The 24,724-nt window shown below is 34.4% G+C and overlaps 1 protein-coding gene across 1 annotated transcript in view; it reads left to right on the plus strand.

The window, feature by feature from the left end:
- LOC110371177 (uncharacterized) overlaps positions 1 to 19,930 on the plus strand; it is a 111,200-nt gene extending 91,270 nt beyond the window's left edge. Inside the window, exons 6-8 of the mRNA XM_064041277.1 lie at positions 1,754 to 1,865; positions 8,470 to 8,648; positions 16,917 to 19,930. Of these exons, the coding sequence (XP_063897347.1) occupies positions 1,754 to 1,865; positions 8,470 to 8,648; positions 16,917 to 17,017 (392 nt within the window). The 3' untranslated portion in view covers positions 17,018 to 19,930. The remainder of the gene's footprint in view (positions 1 to 1,753; positions 1,866 to 8,469; positions 8,649 to 16,916) is intronic.
- Positions 19,931 to 24,724: the final 4,794 nt, after the last annotated feature.

Raw genomic sequence — 24,724 nt, forward strand, 5'->3', positions numbered from 1 at the left:
GTATCCTAGAATCCTAGAATTCAGTGATGCTCATAAAAGTAATATTTTTCGAAAAACTTTTTTGAGAAGAAACTCAGTTTGATACTTAATATTACATATTCATAGAATTTCGCAGTGAAATGTATTTTTGAAATTAAGATACCTTTGTGCAGTTGAAAATCGTTATGAGTTGGTAATTTTATGTGTCAGTTTTTTTGCTTTATTTACTTAGGGCTAGAAATAATTGACATAGAGAAAGATTTATTTACCATTGAACTATGGATCATTATGTAAATTCAAAAAGTAATTGCTATAAATATGAAATCTTTAAAAATGCATCTATTTTGTATATGTTAATTTTATGAACAACTACTCCCATCAGCTTAATTAATTCAAATATTTTTTCTCCATTTCTAAGTATAAAACAAAAAAAAATTAAAAATTCGAAAATCTCCCGACCATACCTCTGTTTAACGTAAAACCGCAAAGGTATAAATTTCATACCCCAGACATGTCATGCGTAAGTAATTCTGTACCAACGCGAACGAATTACCTTCTCTAAAATTTCGTAGCTCTACGTTTTATGAAACATATATTTTGTGCAAATGTCCTCTTGGTGGGTCTCACACTACCACAGGTTATGCTCTAGTGAGCATTACTGTTTCTGAGCATAAAAGGCTGTGTTGTCATCATGAGAATTTTTAGCTTTTTGATTCCATAATTTACAGTAAGAAAATATATGAATTGGATTATGTCGAGATGGCTTAATAAAGGGATTTGTTGTTTGGATGCGTTAATCTCAGAAAATACTTGATCAATTGGAAACAATATTTCAGTGTCAGATAACCCATTTGTCGAAAAATTATTTATAGGCGTCTTTTTATCCGGTTGCAAGAATTATTTACTTTGAGGCCCGGGTCGAACCTCGTCGACCAACAAGTTTTTTAAATATAATTATCCACTAATAGATGGATAAATAATATGCACCAGCATGGAGCTGGTGTGAGACAAGTCTCATTGACCTAATTCAAGCAGCCTGAGATTGTCAGCCAAGTATTACTAGAAGTGGTATAAAAACTTTGATCGTTGCGGTCCTGAGATTTACTTGCTGAGTAAAAACTTTAGCTCGGTTATCTTAAAAACAAAATGCATTCAGTCTCGTGGGAAAATTGTTGTAAATAACAACTAGGGTGGGGTTTTAGGTTTTATTTCCAAGTAAAATATGATTGGGATTATTTTAACTCTTCGGCCTAGCCTATTCTACACTAAATGGGTCAGCTTCCAGTGCAATTGGATGCAGCTAAGTAAAGGTGTTACATAGAGCAACTGCCTATCAGATCTCCTCAAATCAATTACCTGGGTAACCCGAGCTCTTAATAAGACTGATTCTCAGACTTTCTGACTTCTCACTCCCGTAACGACTAGTTGACTGTTGAAGATGTTTAAATGACAGCAAAGACCCGCCAACTTAATCTACCCTCTGGAACAAGGTAGAATTTGACGCGACAATATGGTCACCCACGGTCCAACCGCGGCAAATCGATCCGTTTGAATGTTGCCTAGCCGCGAATTAAATTACAATTTGATTTAAATCAAAATTACTAAGAGGGAAAGGAAGAAATAAATCTTTCTTACTAAGCAAAATACCTCAACGAAACCTGGACTACATAAGTAGGTTTAAAGCAAGCGTGGTGATTAACAGTTAATCCTTCTCTGTGTGAGAGGAGGCCTGATGTTGATGATGTTAAAACTAACATACTTTTTTCTTCCACAGAGGCAAGAGCGCAGATATCAGGGCCTACAGAGAAGTACCTCAAACCAGGGTCTACGTTACGGTTGCAGTGTTCCGTGGTACAGACTACGGAAGCACCAGCGTTCGTATTCTGGTAAGTAGAATAGTAGAAATGGTTTAAGGACTCAAATGGTAAAACGGGATAGTACCTACTAAGACTACATTGCCCGTCTGCTTATCACTGTCACGCAAAACTATTACGGACAAGGTGTGCGAGTTTGAGAGTTTGAGAGTTTGAGAGCCGGCGGAGAGAACAGCTCGACGCTAGGCGAGATGAGCTGAAGGCCCGACCACCCGCGGCCATCCAATACACCTATATCGGAGGAGTGCTGACTTGCAGTGAATGTGGACGGACATTCACTGCAAAAATTGGCTTTGTCAGTCACTGGAGAGCACACCAGCGAAGCTCTCAAAATTAAGCGCAGATCCAAGTCGCTGTGGCCGAATTCGGCCAGGATCATATATACATCACTGTCACTTATTTTTAGTTCGTAACTTCGATTTTATATAGTTGATTGCGTTTGCAGTCTATGTTTTATAACTTTTATTAACACAGCTTATAAATAATAAAGAGAATTTGTTTAAGACTAACCGTTGTAAACGACGAAAAAGTCTCACATCATCACAATAATTTGCACAGAAACTAATGAATTTATTGTAAGCAAAATATCTTTTTACAGTAGGAGAAGTACCAGCCCTTAATATTTATTAAACTTTAAGTTTTTATACAACAATAAAACAAGTTAGAAATTATAGATATTGTTTTAAAAGTTGTTTTATAATAGAAACTAACGAACGATAATTATAATTTATAGAAATATTTCATACTAGTTCGTGTCTAATTACCAAAACTTTTAATAGTCGTACTTTTACTTACTTTTCACCTTTAACTAATTAATAGTAATCAACTTTTATGAGTTGAAATTCTATCTTTATCTTAACTTTGAAAATTATAACGAGCCTTACAGTTTCTATTTTGAAAAACTATTTTACAAATAATGATGATGGTATTGGTTTATTATAATAAAGTAATCATCTGCCTAGCCATTTCCCAAGCATGTTAGGATCGGCTTCTAGTCTAACCAGATAATCAGTGATATACAAAGAGCCTCTGCCTATTTTACCTCCTCAACCCAGTTACCTGGGCAACCCAATATCCCTACTAAAAGAGGTTGTCAGAGTTCTTCCAAACCAACAAAAAAATATTCAACACTGAAATCTACTAAAATCATTATTTTTGCAACCATATTTTTATTTGACAAACGAAGCTCATTCAATTTAGAAAAAAAAAAAATTGCAAAAAAATACAAAAACACATTTCTACTCTCATTGAAATTACCACATTGCATGACAAAAGCAATTTTCCCTATCACAAACCTTTCACATAGGATAATAAATATAATAAGACGAAAAGAACAAAGTGAGAAAAAGGGAACTTTTCCTACATTACTCGAAAAACGTAGAAAACAGACAACGGTGACATTTTCTTGATGACTCAGCAAATTCAATTTGCACCCAATTCACTATAAATCAAGGAATAAAATCTATTTCTTTGCTGTTGACTATTTGTAGGTATTTTTTTTGTGGAAGACAAAGAGTTTCTCTCTATTTCGCATGTATTTACCATGTAAGAAATAGATACATACATGTTGACCTTTTTCTAATTCTTCGACTGCGCTTGAAGTTATATTTTTCGAGTTCGATTCCCATGTCAGACCGAAATCGTTGTGGAGATAGAATTTAGGAGAATCATTCGTTTCCTGGAGCCTGGAAATTGGTGGTTGATTTACTCTATGGCTATATTATACGACGAAGTATCGGTCCTGCACTTGATCCATACTTGTTCTCTTTCCTGTGGTGTCAATTCGCCCCGTCCTATTCCTTCGCAGCTGGCTTAAGTCCTTATACGAGAACAGCCTTTGCCAACAGTCGGCTTGGACGCCATCATTAACTTAGATTTAGTCACTTCATGACATCGATAATTTCATGAAATAATTGATTTTACGATATATGACGATCAAAAGTAATTTTGTCTACTTCGTAAATTAGTCGATTGTAAAATTATTCATATTGAAAAAATATGATAATTTAAATATTATATCCTATGTCATCATGGTATGTCTACTGTTACAAGAATCTATGTGATTAGAGCATCGATCTGAATGTGGTTTGACCTGAATTCCCGAAGGCGAGAAACCTCTGTCTATTGCCAAATCTATGGATGACCGCATTATTGTGTGTCACAGTATTATTCTTGATTTACCAGATTGTTATCGTTTCAACTGCGTTCATACATAATAATAATTACATACCCTGATGTAATTATAGCTGTTTCTTAAGAAAACACTGAATTGGCTGCGTAACAGCCAGGGAAATTGATCGTATATACCTAATGTTAAGCAACGGTTGGCGCGGTTGGTCCGAGGATGGGTGACCACTTGTAATAAAGAGGTCCTCTGTATTTTGGAACGCACCTTATATTGGTGGCTGTCGTTTGAAAGTCTTAAGAAAACCTTATGAATCAAAATCAGAAAAATCTGAAGCCAGAACGTCTGACAAGAGGTCTTATCAGGGGGTTGCAAATGATAGTTATTTCAGTACAACTGGGTTAAATTCACTATGTAATACGTACATAACACTAACTTAATCAGCAAAGTAAAACAAAAACCAACACTGAAATATATAATCATAAAAATTCTACACTTCCGTGCAGAAAAAATGGGACAGCTATACACGTAGGGATGTTAAGAACAATATAAGTAACACTTACCTCAGTCCCGGTCGAGATTTATTACGGTTCATTTAGATGAGTTAAGTGCTTTCACAGATGTGCACTTTATTTACACACCAGCGGGTTCGTTCGCGAGGGGTACTTTTTCGCTGCAAGTAAGTGTATTTTCTTTTTTTGGTTTGTTTACGTTTTCGGTTTCTTTATCATTATTTGTCGTAAGATGTTTTTTTTTGTTGATACCAAATGTCAATGCTATGATAAATAAATATAAATGCTATCCAGATAAAGTTTTTTTTTAAAGTTATATAAATTTAACGATATTAAAATCGAAATCATCAGTTAACAATTTAGAACCTATATTATAGTAGTTTTTAAGTAAATACCCATTCATTACTTTAAGGCAAGCATACTTCAACTTAAAATACAGATCATAGCCTACCATCAAATAAAATAGTGACTTAATAAATAACTTTCAAGAATTAAGAAATATGTAATAATAACACACTTAAACTATTTTGACACAAAGCTGTAGTGGACTTAGGGACCTGTGCGTGAGGTCTATTATAATGTTATATCTGTTGTGTTGTGTCTGACACAGACATGCAATTCATATTCGAATGAGTACTATCATTTATTGAGTAATTCATATATCGTATACTAACTCCTGCCAGCGATTTCATCCGCATCCCGTAGGAACCTCTGCACTAACCCGATTAAAAAGTAAATAAATGGGCTATCTAACACTGAAAGAATTTTTCAAATCGGACCAGTAGTCTGAGATTAGCGCGTTCAAGCAAACAAACAAACTCTTTAGTATTATAATATAGTATAAATGGATTCAAACTCTTTAGCTTTATAATATTAGTATGTGTAGATGAATTCGGATATTATCGTTTCAATACAATACACTTACAATCTATACCCACGGTACTAAAATCCATAATTTCTGCCTACCCATTACCCAAAAACCTTTATAACATTCATCCCCAGTAGAACCATCTTAAAACATTGTTTGTACACAACTTAAAATTCCACTCTTCACATGAATAAGAAATGAAAAGCTGAAAGGTACGGTCAAAAACAAAAGTTACTTGTTATTACTTTCAAATAACATCGAATTTGAAATAGGGTTACTTGTTTTACATTTTCGTATTACTTGCTTATTTGTTTTTACTTTTGTTTTGGGGTTTGTTTAAGTTTTGAACTCGAAAATGTATTTTTTTTAATACTAATTGATACCTACAGAATAATGATTTAAGTATTTTTTGCTATATTTATCATCATATTTCATAGAGAAGGATTGAGCATTAATCACTACGCTTGCTCAATGCGGGTTGGTGATTTCAGACTTTATAGTCCAGGTTTCCCCGACATGTTTTCCTTCACTTCAAATCAGACATAAAAGCCTATGTATTATAACTAAATAACGCAAATTAATATTGCAAGCAAATAATAATTAAAAAAAAATATGTATATATTTTTTCCTCCCATTTTTTACTCCCATTTCTGAAACTAAATTAGAAAAAGAGTAGTAATTTAAAACTATAGGTACTTAATATTATTTTCAGCGTGTTCTTTTTTCGTTTTTACGTCTTAAATTCATGTTTTTTTGACACCAACTGTACCACAACATAGCTTCCACAAATGTGTGTCAGTAAAGCAAGCTTGACACATTTCTGAAACTGGACCAGTTTAAAAGAGCAAGTTGCAGCCAATTGCTTCAAGCACTTGCTTTGTGGCGATTGGCCAAAATATCCGTCCGGGTAACCACGGATGATTTGTTGCTGTCCACTTAATAACTGGTAATTTTGTCACCTTCTTTTAAAATTGGCGGATAAATAACTTCTAAACAAAAATTTGTTAATAGTTTATCTGCTATATTATAGACAAGAGCTGAAAAAACTTCTGTTTTGGTAAGAGGTATTGCAACTGCACGATTCTCGGTAGGTAAAGACAGTTTGTAACTTAAATAGATATTTTACTTTATCACAATAGTGGAAAGTTAATGTTCGATTGGTAGATTTGGATAGGTTGACCTACTGGCGTTTGTAGTGTAATCACAGAATCTGTATTTTAGAGTATAGATCACTTGGCAACTCAGCCTCTACTGAGTGCTCCTGAGCTTCAAACAAAAACAACGTGCATGTACACACACTCATGATTTCGTGAGAAAAAAAATATATCCCACTTAATGTCAACAGGATTACCTTATATCTTTCTAAAGTCAATAACCGCTTTTGTATCCTATAACTTCCACTAACACGTAGGTGTTAATCCATCAAACCCACCTTCAGAAAAAACATAAAAAACGCAAAAAAATGGTATTTAAATGTCATTCTTTTTAACTGTAATGCGATCGAAAACTCAAAGAGCGCCGCTGACAATTTAATTTGCTTGGCAAAAGTAGGTTTGGCAAGGCCGTGACTTGGCAACGCCTATGTGACGGCAATTTCTTACACATCGACGTTACAATGTAGGTTTTAGACGGAGAGCCTGTGGTTTGTAGGCCTTCCTTAGTTTAGAAAAGCTATTTTGCGTCTGAGTCCAAATAAATTGACTAAAAAGATTGACTGTTATGAAGTTTATAAAGTATAGCCTTCCTCCGCAATTGTTCCGTATACCATGGAAATAAAATAAACTCCCTATAGGTTTGTTTTTATAAATCGGTTGTCTATCACTATTAAAGATTTTAAAATCAGGCTTGTCAATCCTGAAGATACGACATAGGGTGTAGGACAGTAAAACAAAGACAGTGAAATTAGTTTTCTTATTATTATTTTTTTCTTAGCCCTTATTGTCCCACTGCTGGGCAAAGGCCTCCTCATTTTGTCTCCACTCTCTGTTTTCTTATATACCTGAAAATTTAAAACAAAAATACAAGTCAGTCGCCCCTACCCAATTTAGGATAGACACATTAGAATTAGAACGTATAAAGTCTTGAATAAAGTCTGGGTCTTTATCAAAATAACTAAGGCCTACCAACCAACAGCTCTCAGTCTACTCCTATTTATTCCCCAAGATTTTCCTCGACTTTCAGATTACTGATTCCTTTTTCAAAGTCAACAGAACTTAAACGAATTGCTGTTTTGTTTTCGCGAAAATTGTTTTGTTTTATCAAGTCCGTCGTCAGCTTATTATGATGTTCTAATGTTATTTTTGCTTTTAATTAAGCTGCTATTTACTTGTCTGTTAGAAGCTTCGTGAGGCGGAAGATTATTAGGCCGTATTTGCTTTGGTGCTTGGATAAACTTTCTGGTATCACAATTAGGACGATGCTTGGATAGGCAGAATTTTGTTTTCTGGGACTGTTGGGCTGTTAATTGTTGTGTGTTTGATGTCAATAAGGTTTCAGATTTATATTTGGTGGCATTGGTGTTTTCCTTTGTTAATTATAACGTTGAATAAAAGCAATTATTGATTTTGAATAAATATTTATACTGGAAAGGTATTTATGTATAGACATAGATGAGTGGACCATCTTGTTATGAGCGAGCAGTCCCACCTTGTTATGCCAGGCATTCTAAATTAGTGGGTTCTTGCTGTCAGTTGAACGTCTTTGGCAGTTGTTACGGGTGGTCAGATTCAGTCTTACCAAGACGTATCGGGTTGCCCGAGTAACTCGGTCAGATAGGCAAATCATCCATGTAAACACTGCTGCTCAAATGCATTCGGCTTTGCTGTAAGCTGTTCCCAGCACATTAGCGAAAAAACTAGACCGGACTTTTTTTCTTTAATGGAGTCATCAAATGACTCTTCCTGCTATGGGTTAGCAGCGGTGAGGGAGTGCCAGACTCTTACTGACTAAAACCGTCGTGTTCCGTCGTAAGAATTTTATGTACCAGGGCCGCGGTAACTCTTTCGAACAATCCTGCAGCCCCAGCAGGCCTTGCTGTTCGCCGCTGGAAACTGGACAGGACTTGGAAATTAATATTATTTTCGTCTTTAATCGGTTTTTTTTTGTCCTCAGGTACCACAACAGCAGAATGATCAACTATGACGTGGAGCGAGGGATCAATGTCACCACGGATCCGGTACAGCGGCTGTCAGACCTGCTGATCCCGGCAGCCAGTGTGTCTCATGCTGGCAACTACACTTGCGTGCCAAATAACGCCGTTCCTGCTAGTATATACGTCCATATATTTAATGGTGAGTACTAATATATTTAAGAGGTTAATTTTTAGGTTTTCCAAAACATAAATTTTCGCATTTTTTTCTTTACTTATCCCATTCCACACAGTAAACACATAACAAGGTATCATCTTGTTCTTGATCTATTCCAATTTCTTAAGGGTTTTCCTTTTCAATTACATAGTAGACAGACATAACTAACTGTTTACCTGCACTAGAAAGCCACAAGTATGTACCTATAGTTCGTCCCATTTTTCAATATTTTCTGATGTCTCCTAATTAAATAGGTAACATAGGTAGCCGTGCCAATTTAAGCCATATTATTTATGACGAAAACGTATAATAACTATCTCAGTTCACCATATACCACTTTCAGCATAACCTACACCTTAGTCTCATGAAGTATTTCAATCCTCAAATCGACTCGAAACAAGTTCAAAATACACACTAAAGAGCTGAAAAATGCAATAAAGAACATCAAGAGCCAATACAGTTATCTTCAAGGTGCACGATAAAAGAGGAAAAGTGATAAAAACTTAGTCTGAAGCGAGTTTGGCACTAACCCAGCAAAAATTGCAAAAAAAAACACAAAATTGAAAGTGTTCTTCTGTCCTCTCCTAGGTGATCAAGACTTGGATATTTTATTATATTATATTTTCTGTTCGCAATCAGAGGAAAGAGATTTAAATTATATTTGCTAGAAATGAAGTCTAGATGGTAATAGAAAAACGCCTTCTTTTATATTTCTGTAGAAAGCTGTAAGATTAGTTTGTAGGAGTAAAAGTATGTGTTACATTAAAATGGAAATTATGTTGGTTTCTTAACTCTCTTTTGTAAAAGAATAAATCTTTTAAATGCAGATAACAATTTTCCATAAAATTAAACTGATCTTTCACCAGCGGTGTCACCCGCATCCCGTGGGACCTACTTATTTTGAGTACCGGGAGAAAAATATCCTTATAGCCTTCCTTGATAAATTGTATTTTTTTAAATCGGTATATTAAATCCTGAAATTAGCACGTTTGAGCAAGCAAAGAAACGATCTCTTCGACTTTATAATAATAGAATAGACAACATCGATCCTTGCTTGAATATAATGAGAACTGTTTTAACCGCTGTTATACGCTTCTATATAAGAAACAATTCCTCTAACAATTTTGCTACAATCACAAGAACATTACACAAACGGAAAATAAAAACTACCCAGCAAGTAATAAAACAAAAGACAGAAAAAATAATATCGTGTCGTTTCGTCGCCAGCAAAAATAAGCTTTTCGTATAAATTGTAATATTTCCCGGCTAATTTGAGAAGGGTCGTCGTAATATCATGAAATCGAAAAAAGGTCAAAATTGTTCCTCTAGAAGTTCAGAAAAATGTGTACATGAAAGTATTTTAGTGTGTTAAAAATGGGTGTGCAATTTAATTTGTAATGTTATATGGGAAGATCAATTCACTCAATTTTTGTGTCTACGCTGTCTACCTTGTCTACACTAATATATTATTATTACCTGTAGAGGAAAGATTTGATTGTTTGTTTGACATGAAGAGGCTCTGAGACTACTTACTAAACCGATTTGAAAAATTCTTACAAATCGGTTCAGTAAGTAATGCTACACTCTTCCCGAGTAACATAAGCTATATTTTATCTAGGCACGGGGGGAGTAGTTCTTATGAGACGCGGGTGAAACCACGGGAAAATGGCTAATTGCGGAACACTAATACAGCATTTCCAGAAATGTTTATTTTTATAACAAAACAAAGAATATCATTAAAGTTGAGATAAGCCTTGTGGATCCACAAGATTCTTACATATTTCTTGAAATTTGTACATTGTTATATCCTACTAATATTATAACCGCGAAAGTACATATGTTTGGATGTTTGCTTCTTTCACTCAAAACTATCAAACAGATTTTGATGAAACTTTACTAATTATGAACTTCCGTTTATAATTTATCAGAACGCCACATTAGCTACTTATTATCCGGGTAAAGATGGTAGATTTCAAGGACCGCGGGTGAAACCGCACGAAACAGCTAATTTGTTTATATGTAGCTTTCAATCAGGTAAGGCATTTTTAGAATCTGCTGAAGTTCTACAGAAGATAGATGCTAAAATAATTATATTATTGTAGTAGGTACTGAGTACATCATTTATAATGGGGTTTCCTGTTATTGCTCGCCAAGGAAACATGGTTTCCTAGAAATGCTTCAACTAATTCACTTATTTCTATAGATAGATAGAGAATTAGAGAGACAATTGAGACTCCTACACTAAAACGCCCACTTATCTGAGAATATTAGTTACGTACTAGTTTTTCCTCCCGGTTCCACTCAAGTCACAAAGGAACTACTTGCCGCCTCCAAATAAAAAATAGGTATCCATGACCTTTCTCATGTCTTATGAACCGACTTTTAAAAGGACGTTCCCAGTTTGACTACTATGTACGTGGGTATGGTTGTGCGCGATTTTCTCAAGTTTGGCCGAGTAGTTTTTAGGATTCCGTACCCAAAGGGTAAAATGGGACCCTATTGTTTTCGCTCCTCTGTCCGTCCGTCCGTCCGTCCGTCCGTTTGTCACCAGACTGTATCTCATGAACCGTGGTAGTTAGAGATTTGAAAGGACATTGTTCAATTTTGGCCTAAGAACCGATGTGAATATAAATTATACTATAATTTTCATTTGATTTTTTATTGTTTGAAACATATTTTAGTATATAAAAAGTTGGGTCACAATTATTGATGCCTTATAAAATGTTTCCGTCAGCCAGTGCTGCCAGTTTCGGAAGTTTTCGCGATTTCGGTAAATACGGACCGAATTGAGAACCTCCTTTCCGAAGTCGGTTATTAAAATTAGTTGCTAACACTTTATTCATTTGTATACCTAAATTGACTAGCTAGAAAAAAACTAGTATTCTATATGTTTTAAGCGAAATCGCGAATTTCTAGCTTGGCATTCGAGTAGGATTATAGTTTTCGTAATTGGCAACACTGGTGTACTTCAGTCAGTTTGCTAGAAGTCAGTTTGATTAGAATAAATGTCAACGGTTTGATTGCTTTGCGACTATCGTTTCTTTTGTGATTTTCTATGCGTATCATGGTTTTATTCTAACAACTTTGGCTTGATTACGGACTCCGATTAGATTGCGTACTTGGTAGACTGGGCTGTGTGTAAAGGACTGGATTTTCCTGGCATTTTCGGATATTGCTCTGTCTGTGATCGAATTTAGTTGTATTATAATTACAACAATGGATGCAGAATATAGTATATTGTATAAATTGTGGATCTGCTGGAGGTTCTTTGGTATTAGAAAACGAAGATATACTTCGTTGTATACAACAATGGACTGTTCCCCGTATGGTAAGTGGTCTACGAAAGTGTTTTTCTAATTTCGATAAGAATGTTACTACCTACTTATGTTTTCATAAGCACACAATTTCTCGGTTTTCAAATTAATTGCCACAATTGCAAGTTACTTGACATTTTATACTAATACTAATACTAATGTTTTATTGTATTTATTTATTACAGGTTGAAGCTCATGACCTTATATGTACGACGTGTTGGTCTGAAGCAGTCGAGCATAATAAGATGCAATGCACTGTTGGACGCAATTGTGTACTTTGTAAGAAGCTCCTACCATCAGGCATTACTGTTGCAATTGTATCGTTGGGCGTAGAACAGTGGGCTGTTGTGCCCACATAATGACTATAATTTGGTATTTAAGCTGGGCGAGATACCAAAATTCAATTGAACCCCCTGCTCAGTTCTTAGATAATATATTATTGAGAAATATTGATGATTAAAAACCTTTAATTGAATATAAATATTGTTTTTATTGCACATCCTCGAAAACCTCTTTCATTGTTATTGGTAAACCTTACTTTAACTGTTAAATTATTTTGTGTGGTAATGACATTTTTAGTATGGTCTGCGCCTTCTTGGTAATAGACCGCGGGTTCGATTCCCGCCTTATGGCATGTAGATAGCTAGGTAACTGTCTAATATAAAAGTAGTAACAATCATTTAAATAAATAATTCTCCATCGTAATAACATCGATATTTTATGAATTGTGGTGAATGGAACTCTTCCATTTTGGATACTTATGCGTTTTATCACAAATCCAAAGTGGATTCACTATATATTAAGAAACGTAACGTTGAAAGCAAAAGCGTTTAGGTAGTTGTTTTTCATACAAATTCTAAGCATTTATGAAAACTAGTCACACGCCCCGTCTTCGCACGGTGGCAATGTAAAACCTTGGTGTAAACCTTCCTCTTGACCTAATCTATCTATTAAAAAAAATCGCACCCAAATTCATTGCGTAGTTTTAAAGATCTAAAGCATTCATAGGGACAGACAGAAAATGCAACTTTATAAAATGATCATTGTCAAAGAATTATCTTAAACTTGACTAGGTACTATCTCTTTTCCTAGTATCTAGTAGAGTAGTCTTTCCCTAGATCTAGAAGAGAACATATAGAGCTGTACATAGTATTGTGGATATTTTGTATAGTGTAGTTTGATTTTTAATTAATACTACTCTGATATTTCACGCAAGCTTGGTTATTTTTTATTTATAACCTCAAAATATTAACTTTTTTCGTAATTATTTTAGTTTCCTGAAGTGTCCGTTCGTGAAAACTTATTTCATAGGATTCCATATAATTTAAAGAGTTTATAGAAGTCACTTTCCATTCGAACGGTTCTTAGGCAGAACATGTATGGAGCCGGAACAATGTCCTTTTCACAGGTGATGTATTTCTGTGAAAACTAGAATAAAATAAATGTTTTGGAGGGCTCCCATACAGCAAACGTGATTTTTTTGATCATTTTTGCTCGATATCGACAACGGCAACAGGTAGATGCGGTTTTATAAATAATGGTACGGAACCCATCGTGCACGAGTCCGACTCGCACTTGGCCGGTTTTTTTGTAATGAAGTTTTAAAACAACATTTCATTTCAATTAATTCACGAAACACAGCTTGTTTCTCATTTAAAATATTAGGTACTTTAACATAATAATTATCTCTTAAACGGCAACATATTACTCGAAATATTCTAGCGTGTAAAGTGCGGAATTTTAGTTCAAATTAGTTTGAAAACTAAGCCTTCTGTGAGAGCCTTTTGTGAATATTAATGACAATTTCTTAGAAACAAATTCGTAATATATAGCAAATGAATTGAGTTGTCTTAACAAGTGACTTTTGGTGTAACCAGAGCACAGTTTTCGGATAGTAACTTCGCAAGGATTGTTAGATGATAAATGTATACAGTCTTACCTCCCCACTCAGAGACATTTAATGATTACTTAAGTCACTCCTTAGTGACGGAATGTCATACAAATCCTTCACTAAGTAATGGCTTAAGTAATCATTAAATGTCTCTAAGTGGGGAGGTTATTGAAAGGGAAATTCCTTCTTTTTGGGAAATCAGTCAAAAAGAGGTTGTATTTCCATCGTGCCTATTAATAAATGATTTTAATTACCTAATAAACAGAGAGTATTGCAGAATCAAAGCAATAAAAGTTTATTTTTTGAGTTGCTTGCTAGAGATATAAGTTTTTCATTATTCGTACGGAGCTATTATCACATTGAAAGACAAGAAATCAAAACAACAGTTTATTAAAATCTGCAGTAGTTGGACGATGCGTTACTCGTTAAATAATAGGTATCAAACCCCTTAACGAGTTATGTGCTAGATTTTACTTAATTCGGTTTCATTCGCGGTCGTTAAAACTTCGACAGTGTTACCACGACAAAATACTGATAAAATTACAAAAAAAAAAATAAACCCTTACTCCTATAAAATCTTTGCCCTTGATTTTTACTGCAATCAATAAATCCTTCAACTAAGTACCTACTTTATCTACAAAAGCCTGACTATTCGATTTAAATCGAGTCTTTGGTTGATCGAGAACAAATCGAGTCAATCAGGTGAGCAACTCGCGTGAATATATCAAACGTTTCAGTAGGCTTAGATGTGGAAAATGTGGGGATCCGATTTATGTCTCATAGTGTTTGATTTGATTCCCTTCCTGAAGTAAATTAAGGGGATGTAGGAGAGTAATTCTTGGTATGTTTGGAGAGGAAATGCAGTACATTTTGATACTTAATACTTGTAATTATTTGATATTTATTATCACTACTTACTGTTTCCTCGAAGCAACATGAAAGCTTTTAAACTCTCAGAAAGAGTAATTATGTTTTAACTAGACATAATTATGTACGTATGTCGTATAATCAAGGTACAGTATACATCTTTGATCGTACACTTATTTTTGTTAGCAAACAGAAGACTATATAAAATAGGCTGAAAATAAAAGTGATTATTCATATCTTAAAAAGCCTGAAGCAATGATTTTCAATAACTTATGTATAATCGTCAAAATTAGCAAAGCAAACAATAATTAGAAGACAATGTTCACACAATTGACCTACAGCCATTATAATAAAGCCAGCGACCAAGTCCACGAACCTCCTTGATCACTCTACCAACTAAAATTGGCCGATATTGATAAAAATCAGCTACCGACAAAATGCGATCATCTGTACCTAACTGTACTTCTCATCCACGGAAGAAGGAAAGTTAACGGAGATGCCATAAGGAAGGTAGGTCGGGCGCCTTCTTGTAGGTCAAATAACTTATAATAGTCGTGATCAAGAGGATCAGTTACTAGAACTAATGAGACGTTCGGGTTCCTTGTCAATTCAAGTCCAAATTTGTCAAAAATGGGCTTGATTGATCTGTGGTTTTATTTTGAAACATATGGACCGTCTCCAAAGAAGGCGTATAAGGAGCTAGTAACGTTCCTCGTCCCCCGAACACCCACATTTTGGCGCGCTACTTTCTTAGTAGTTCTTGCGTTATGACATCTCCGTTAGTCATTTAGTTCTCCATGATTCTTATCCAACCCGATGCGTACCCCTTTCTAATAATTTAGTATTCGGATATGCCATCGAGATATTTTTCTTCCCGAATGAATTTTACGATATCAATTCACTTAAGGCTGTGCATAATTTATTGTGGAATGAAGAATGAATTTGGTTTTGCACTCCACTCAGGAATATTATGTTCATCATGTTTTGTAGCTTTTGGCAACTCATTGGAAGACTTGTTTTTGTTTTAAGCCATTCTTCTTTTTCATTTTCTTGAGTCCTAATATTTTTTTGAACGTTGGTGTTTTCACGTTTCTTTAATGGCCAATACTTAAATTAAGTTTATTGAATTTGCCATAAAACTATATGTTTCTGGCGTTTTCTCCGATGTTTCAAGGGAACTACTTCCCGTACCAGAGTATTTGACGTCTAAGAACACTTGCATATAAATGAATTTTCAAAAACAGTTCAGTAGACCCTGAGATTATCCCTTACGATTTATGTTGGTACACATTTTCCATCTTCATTTGAAAAGTATCTAGAAAGATAAAATAATATTGAAATCAACCCACCATATGGTGAGAGATGAAATGATATTAAGCTACATTAATAAAATATTAACTTTAGATACTGCTATTATTGATATCACCAAAAACACTCCCCCAGCAAACCGCTTTCACACTAGTCAGATTAAAATTTATATTTCAAACAAGTGAACCAAAAACACATCAGGGCTGGACCTCATAGATAGCAGTATTTATTAACTGTATGACATTTTGCTCTCAGACACATAACTTTATTGAAACCCTTGCTAATATTTTAAATGCGAAAGTGGGTCGTAAAACTGTTGGACTGATTGAGATCAATTTTAATATAGAGATAGGAAAAGCTAATAACACATAATGTAGCTTATGAACATGTAAATATGTACATATAATTCATTATTAATTCTTTTGTAAATAAATAAAGTAGGTACATACATCTTTCATGGGATATTGTGTGAAATGTTATAATAAAATATCAGACAACTTTCTGGAACTGAATGACAGGCTTAGGAACACGAATTTTAAGCTTAGTTAAACCCATTTAAAATCGCCAACGTAACAGATCGTCCAAGATCAAAAAACTGAAACGAATATTATAATGAACCCTTTGCCAGCAAAACTATCTTTATTCGAAGACGCTATGATTTAACTAATATAAGTAAAGTCGGCCAAAAATGTAGTCCGTTTACTACAAGACCCTTTTCATTTGAGAGTCATGAAACAACGACATCGCTTTTCCTTAACACTACATTAGGAAAAAGAACCTCAACGATATTAAATGTCACAGAAACTCTCAGAACAATGTACACTTAAAATTCCAGACGTGATTAAAGTTCTAATAAAACCTTTTCTTCCACAGGTGAAAATCCCGCAGCAATGCAGTCATCTTCGCCAAGTTTCATCAATCGTCTACACAGCTTCTTATTACCAACCCTCATTAGTTTAAACCTGATACGGTGACAATTTCACCAGCTGAACAACTGAAAATGTACTCTAAATGTAATAGCGCATGGTCTATTTTTGCATGGAGTGAAACCTCTGCGGTGTCGAATAAATTCGAAAGGTTATTACGAGTAGCAGGAGCCGTTGAGTGTACACGTGTTTTTACTTTACCAAGTCTGTATTTATTGAGGACATCAAATTTGTTTGTTGATTCAATATTTAAATGTCTAACTTATCCGCATACGAGGACGTTATAATTAAAATTCTCTTTTTGATCTTATTAGTCATCATTATTTTGAACCTTCAAAGTCAAAGCACATCTAATCTATATTTGACCATCTTTCCTCCCTCTCAATGATTCGTGGAAGGTTCAAGCCTCTCATTGGATTTCAACAATTTCGATTCCTCTCTGTTATTCACCAATTTCTCGGCTTCCTTAACATCAGGATGGTAAATTATTAGTCATTTGGAAATGGAAATTTTATCCTCCATTCCCTCATTACTTGAGGATCTTGAATGCAATCAATGAGCTATCTCCATCAATGTAGGTCAAGCCTTGCAGAGCGCCTCACTTATTAAATATATCTATTCAAGGCAATTCTTTATTTGTACGTAGAAAGTTGGAGCCAATTAGCTGATGAGTCCAATTTTATTGATAAAAACGGTGCTAATAAAGAAAAATCAGTCAGTAAGACAGTCAAAGTAAGAAAAGAAACTTATAGAACACCAAAATATTTTTTTTGGGGGCTTATAAAAGAGTTAGTGCTAGTTATTATGTAGAGTCCCATCTAATACATGTTTACTGCTAGTAAATTGTGATATTATCTTCAATAACAAAACAACGTGTGGATTATGACAAGAGTGACCCAGATCCCTTACTGGCTGAGTCGACAGGATGGACATATACCTTCTCTGCTTAGCATATAAATTTACTGCGTGATGAGGGGTCTTTGACGTATCCTGATTATCATTCATATCCTGACGACAGGCCCCAGAAGGTACTTCACCTGACAGATATATGAGTACCTTTAGAAATATCACTTCTCTAGTCTTAAATGTTAATTATTTTCTGTGCCACTCTAAAATATTTGAATATAAGCCTGATAATGGATACGATATCAAACGCTTTGAGATAATATTTGTGGACTAAATGGAGTCTTAAATAAACCAAAGATCACAGATTATGTTTCAGATTTTGAAGTATTAATACCACTTAGCACGAAACCTTTGATCTTTACTTTGAACGTGAACTAAATAGTTTAAACTGTTATCGTGTTCGAAATAACTAGTTTGTGACACAAAACGAGGCGAAAATATTCTTTGATAAAATCGTAATTATGACAACGGTTGCGAAAGAGCAGAATTTAATATTGCTAAAAGGGATAAAGTAGAGAGCGTAATTAAAGGGGCCCTGCTCACAAGTGCCACTGGTGATACAAAATTATTTCAAGTACAACCCGTTCATAATCGTTTTCTGCACAGCGTCCTTATTATAAGCCGCGTAAGTAATTTTAATTGAGCCACCCTATAATTCCCTTCGAGAATTGTTACTGTAACAGCCCCCAATTATTTGAAATAGTCAACCTTTTGGACCAATGTGATTTCTGTGCAAAGATCAGTTGCTTCTAAATGTTCTTGCCTTGCTATTTTAGCTTTAAACTTTCATGGATTGGGAATTTTGTTGGGTACAGAAAAGGCGACTGCTTTTGAAATGTGAAAGGTTTCAGAATTGATGAACCCAATTGAATTTGTCGCCGCCCGAACGTGTATTCTTGGGAAGTGTGTTCCATTTTATTTACTATCGGGTTGTGTCAAACGTAAGTTTTATATGAATACATATGTACATACATGAAACTATCTTATGTTACGTACAATTTATATTTGCATACGAAATCTATTTTCCTACTTGCTGAGTTTTGAGAAGAATTGGTTTTTGGCTCAAAATCGTGCGTACGTAAACCTGTCATTCCACGTTTGGGTGGGCGTTTTTCTAACATTACTAACCCCTCGGACCTTTGAGGGTACGTAAATTCTTGGGTTCTGCGTCTGATTTTTCTCCGGCCGTCTTGAATTACTGTCCCATTGGAATATGCGAGTGATAGAGAATTTTCTGCGCAAACTTGTGAATTATGGGTAATCTTCTGGGTAGCCTGAGATTGGCTTCCGTGACCGAAATTTAGGCCCAGAGAAATAATTCTCCTACTTTATTATGTAGCTGGGAGATGAGAATCCAATTTCGCTAATAGGTTTTCTGTTTCAGTACAATATAATTCCGAGTCTAACAATGATGGAGTTATATTACTATTGCGAGACAAACATGCAAATTGTAATCCTGGCTCATATTACAAATGCTAAAATAGGTTATGTGGCAATTCTGTTAACTACTAGCGTATTTCTAAGAATTTCAATAATAATTTCGGAATTCCAACGAAATGACTCGACTTGAATGTGGTATTATGAACATGAAGACATTCGTACTTAAACTGGAGTATTCAGTAACTGATATTACGTAACTTTGAAACGTTAAAAGCTTTGGTCATATAAATGATTGTGGAAACAATAGATGTATTAAAATAGACTGTAATACAAAAGTTGAACAAATTAATACAACTCATTACATATGAAAAGCCTTACATATTAATGTTGTTTGTAATAAATATGAGAACAAAGCAGACAACTAAACAAATTAATAACCTGATAGAATTGCAGAAAAAACTAATAGAGAAACAATGCAATATGTTCTATTTTTATACTAGATTGAACGCAGCTTAATGTTATTAACCGAAGCCGATAAAAAAAACTTTGCTGCTACACAAAGTATTGGTATTTTATTTATTCTGTTCATTGCTCTGTTTAATAGCGTCAAAGAAAAAGTTAATTATCCTTCTAACTTCAATATTGCATTTGAAGCCAGAGGGTAGGTGAGATATTATTATCTCGATTGTTTACAACTTTTTTTTAAACACAAGCTTCTTTATTATCTGTTTGTATTTCATCTATAATAAGAAGTTCTCTCTTCAAAGTTTGGAACATAATCAGATTTTTTTACGAACAATTTTGGACCACACATAAAATCATCCACATAGAAACAAGTTTAACCAAAACTCTAACCGTTCTAAAGCAATCATGTACATCGCTCAACTTCCATCAAAAGCCTGCTACCGAAAATTTCCCTCAAAAACTTCCCCTTGCGAAAGATTTATGCCATTATCACCATACTGCGGGAAAATGGGTGCCGCAGTTTGTTATTAAGGCAGGTGACGCCCAGACCCTACATATAATCCCTTACTACACACTGCAGACTAAAATGTTGGCCGATAGTTGGTCCGATGGTTGGCAAAGAGATAGTCGAAATTTTTTAAGGTAAGCGTGTCTTCAGTCATACTTTTTAGGCCTAAGGTCACTGACAACTTAAGTACGAATAATAAACTACTTAAGTACGAATTTTTGTAGTTTTTTTTAGAAATGAAGACATCTATGTTGTCTACGAAATTAGGTGTTTGTCAGTCTGATGCACCTCAAAAATGATCGTTATAGTGCTTGTACATAGCAACTTTTCATATCTATACCTACTGTTTTATGAGGAGTCCTAAGTTCAACAGTAGACGGCAATTGGTTGATATGGTGATGAAATTAATCGATGAGTCCGATCAAACTATCGGCCGACTAAAAGTTGGCAGTGTACAGAAGCTCTTAGTGGAAACTTATGACACTCTTGTAGAAGGGAGGTTCAGCCACAAACGCCGATGCGATAAACTTATGTAACTTAAAGACAAACGCTTTGTTTGGGATCTAGAAGAATTTCGTTCCACGCAAAAATTAGACCATGTTTTTAATGCTATTGTAATTATGTATGAAGTTGGTGGTGTTGTGTATAAAGGTTTTTCATAAGTTAAATTTGGTTATAAACCTAACACTCAGTTTTCAAAAGTTAATTTCGTAAAACAATATTCAATTTGACACAAGCCTCAATCAAAGGCAGGAGCGGTTTTGGATATAAAACCACGAAATTTTGTATATTGTCACCGATTTATTTCAGGTTTTTGGTGAACCAATATAGTGTAAATGAAAATGTGGTACTTGTACAGTTATCAAGTTAATTGCACGCGATGGCCATCTCACCTCAACTATAATTCAAAATGGCCGAATTTGGAAACGTTTTTCAACAAAACGCCACAGTGAACCAAATAAAATATTAAATTGTCTTCTTTTATATGTGAAACAAAATGTTATTTGTTATTTTATTTCCAGTTTAATTGAACTAGTAAACTAAAAGCTACTGTACCGTTCGAACTGAATTTACGCTCAGAGAGCAATATACTCATTAAAGAGAAACATTTTTTTTTCTGTGTAGCTATCTACGAATACCAATTTTGTTTGTAAAAACCATGGAGAAATGAACGATAGTGGAGATGTCATAACGAAGGTAGGTCAGGTGCCTTCTTGTAGGTCAATTGGGCGTGATCAGTTACTAGAACTAACTAAGCATTTGGGTTCCTTGTGAAATCAAAACCAATCTGTCAAAGATTGGTCTTTAGTGTTTGGTGATTTTATTTTAAAAATAATGGACAGATTCTAAAGAAGACGTGTAAGAGCGGAGGCAGTAACGTTCCTAGTCTCCCAAACACCCCCATTTTGGTGCGCTACTTTCTCTTCTCACATCTCTGACATCTCTGCTATAATTTTGTTATTCGTGGTAAAACCCTTGTTACCATTGTTTTGTAAAAACACTCAGTAAATGAAACGTGACATTGACAAATAGCAGTGACATTTTCATTAATGTAATTACTCGATAAGACAGTTGTGTCCTTTCATTTTAATCACATTTTATATCTTTTTTGTTCTGAAGTCATTTTTCTTAAGGCTTTTAAAGAAACTGTTGGTGTTTTATTTACAAGAGACTTTAGACGTCATTTGTTTTGTTTCTTCATATATTCTTGTCAGTTTAAAAGTATTCGGTAATCACGGTACGATTCATTTAAATATAAAACAGCTGTTTCTATATTTTGACATGGGAGATTTTTATTTTATTAATTGCTTTGACGAGTCTTTAATTAAGTTTTTTCATGGAAAAGATAATCACTGTTATGAATAGTGCTTATTACGTTATGCCATAGGTACTTTAAACCAGATTCCACGAAAGCGGATTGGAGTAGAGCTGTTTCTAAACAACCAATAGGAAACCTAACGGATACTTTTTTGGTTTTAAGAACTGATTCCTATTGGCTGTTTAAAATCTTCTCCGCTCCGTATTGGTGGAGTTTGAGCCTTCCACGAAAGCGAGAAGAAAAGATTATTTTGTCATATTAATGTAATTAAATATTTTATTTTCAATAAAATTGTAAATAAATTTAGTGTATATGTGATAAACAAGCTCATAAAATGTCTGTTAATAATTGTAAATATTACTATAAATATTGTATTAGTGTAAGATTGAGCCACGTATAATATAAAAATAACTGTTCATTTTTATATTTGTTTTATTTGCTAAACCGTTTATTCTTTCACAAAAATACTAATATTTTACGCAAGAATGGGTACATAAAACCTTTTCTTACATAAAACAATTTTATTTTTCGTGTGCAGTAAACTACAAAAAAAAGTAATTTAACATTCTTTACAAGGCAAAATAGTCGTAAATTGCAAGCTTCGATTGACATAAAAATAAATGAAAAAAAAGGTCCATTAATTCAATCTGACAGCTGAGAAGAAATGTAATTCCGAGTTGTCAGAGCAAGCCACGAGAAATAAATCAAATAAATAGATTTCGTTTTGCACTGCAGAACATTTACATTTACAATTCTTATAGCGAATTATATGAGGATAAACTTCTATTCATCAATTTCTCTGGTAAGTGAATGAAACATCCATATATCCAGTTGGTTTGCATCTTCATATAATAAACGGGGAAGTTTGGATGTGTAGATATTTATTATTCTTTCATGAAAAAATACCGAATGAATTTAATTAAAATTTTTCAGCAGTATAGCTTACATACTAGAACAACATCATCATCTAGCCTTGTTATGTACTATGTTGGGGTCGGCTTCCAGTCTATCCAGATGCAGCTGAGTACCAGTGTTTTACAAGGAGAAACTGCCTATATGCCCTCGTCAACCCAGTTACCTGGGCTACCCGAACGACATATAGGCCACTATTTTGTTCAGGTGTGGAACGTAGGTCCTTCAGTAAAACTGTGAGCAACAGCTACTAGTTAATAAACGTTACCTACCAGTGACTATTCATATACAACCGTTTTCAATATTTTATCTACATCTGTGTTTGCGCAATTTGACATTACTTGCATCAAGCTAATGTCAAAATTCTACCTCTAGAAAGCAATACAACTGATAAAAATAATATTAGGAACGTCCGATAATCTATAATAGGTTTGTCCCTATACAGATATCTAATTTTCACACCTGTCCTTCACAAAGGACAAATAAAGTCAATGTCCTTTTTAAGGGACATCTCTGGCCGATTTTGCAAAAGCTTTTGAATAATGTCTTGCATTCATCTTCTTAACAAGATAAACATTTGAGCATACTTTCAGTATGCCAGAGAGAGTAATAGGGCTTTAGTAGTTCAGTAAGTTTATGAGACTTTTGTCTTTGAGAATCTGGTGTTGATACAGTTGGCTAAAAATGTAGTGAGAACACTTTAGGTGTAAGATTCATTTGAGGGTCATGATATGAAATAATAAGGTCGATTTTCAAGTGAACCCTAGCGATTATTAGAAGTCATTACCACTGCATACTACAACTACCGATTTTTTTCAAAAACGAAAAGTTACTTCATCTCGCTTGCATAAAACGTCCAAAAGTGTTTTTCCAACCTATTTGCAAAATAAATATAATTTACTTTTAGACTAGTAGGTATGTACTCCTGCTTTAATTTTACTCGTATGAAAATGGTAAGTTCCAAATGATTGGTAAGTTGTAAGAATCAAAATTTTTATACTTAAAAATTGTATGTACTGAAATATGACATTTGTTTCATCTAAAAAAATGTGAGTTTACTTGACAAAACAAATGACAAACAAATATCTACATCAGAATAGTCAATTTTAATAACAACAAAGACATCTTTGATCCCACAACGTTATTAAGAACCTTTGTCGCATCCATTAGTACAATTGCATTATAAATCAAATTGAAAGCTAATATGGACGGAGCTATATTTAATGCAGAGCCAGTTAGGTCAATTTCAAGTTCTAAGGTACTGGTTAAAGGCAGTCTTGTAGTTAACAATGTATGGTAAGATGTCGAAATATAGTCACCTATGTGAACACTGAAGGGCTATTGGGAGTTGACTGATCGGAAGTTTGATCGTCATCTCTCTCTTCTTTCTAGACATTTTTAAAAACTTTCACATAGCAGCCCGAATCTGGAAGTTGGTAATTAAAACACCCATGCATCGCAGAGCATGTAAATATCGGTTCAACGACTGGGCTCTTTCTGGTCTCATCGGGCTATAAGAATGAAGGAATACGTAGTTTACCTATATCTGAACTGAGATTCGCTTAAGATGCGTAATGCGTATGTAATGGTGAGCGCAAACGCTTATGCACTATAGTATATCTTGCAGTTAGCTAATCTCCGTAGATAAAATTTCCATTATTATTTCGCTTTTATTTATTTTAACAAGGGTACAGGGTACACCAATATAGGGTACAGGGTCCAGGGTACCTAATATTAGGGCCCGAGAGACAGAAATCTTCTTAAA

This window comes from Helicoverpa armigera, chromosome 24 (assembly GCF_030705265.1).
Source record: "Helicoverpa armigera isolate CAAS_96S chromosome 24, ASM3070526v1, whole genome shotgun sequence".
Classification (NCBI taxonomy): domain Eukaryota; kingdom Metazoa; phylum Arthropoda; class Insecta; order Lepidoptera; family Noctuidae; genus Helicoverpa; species Helicoverpa armigera.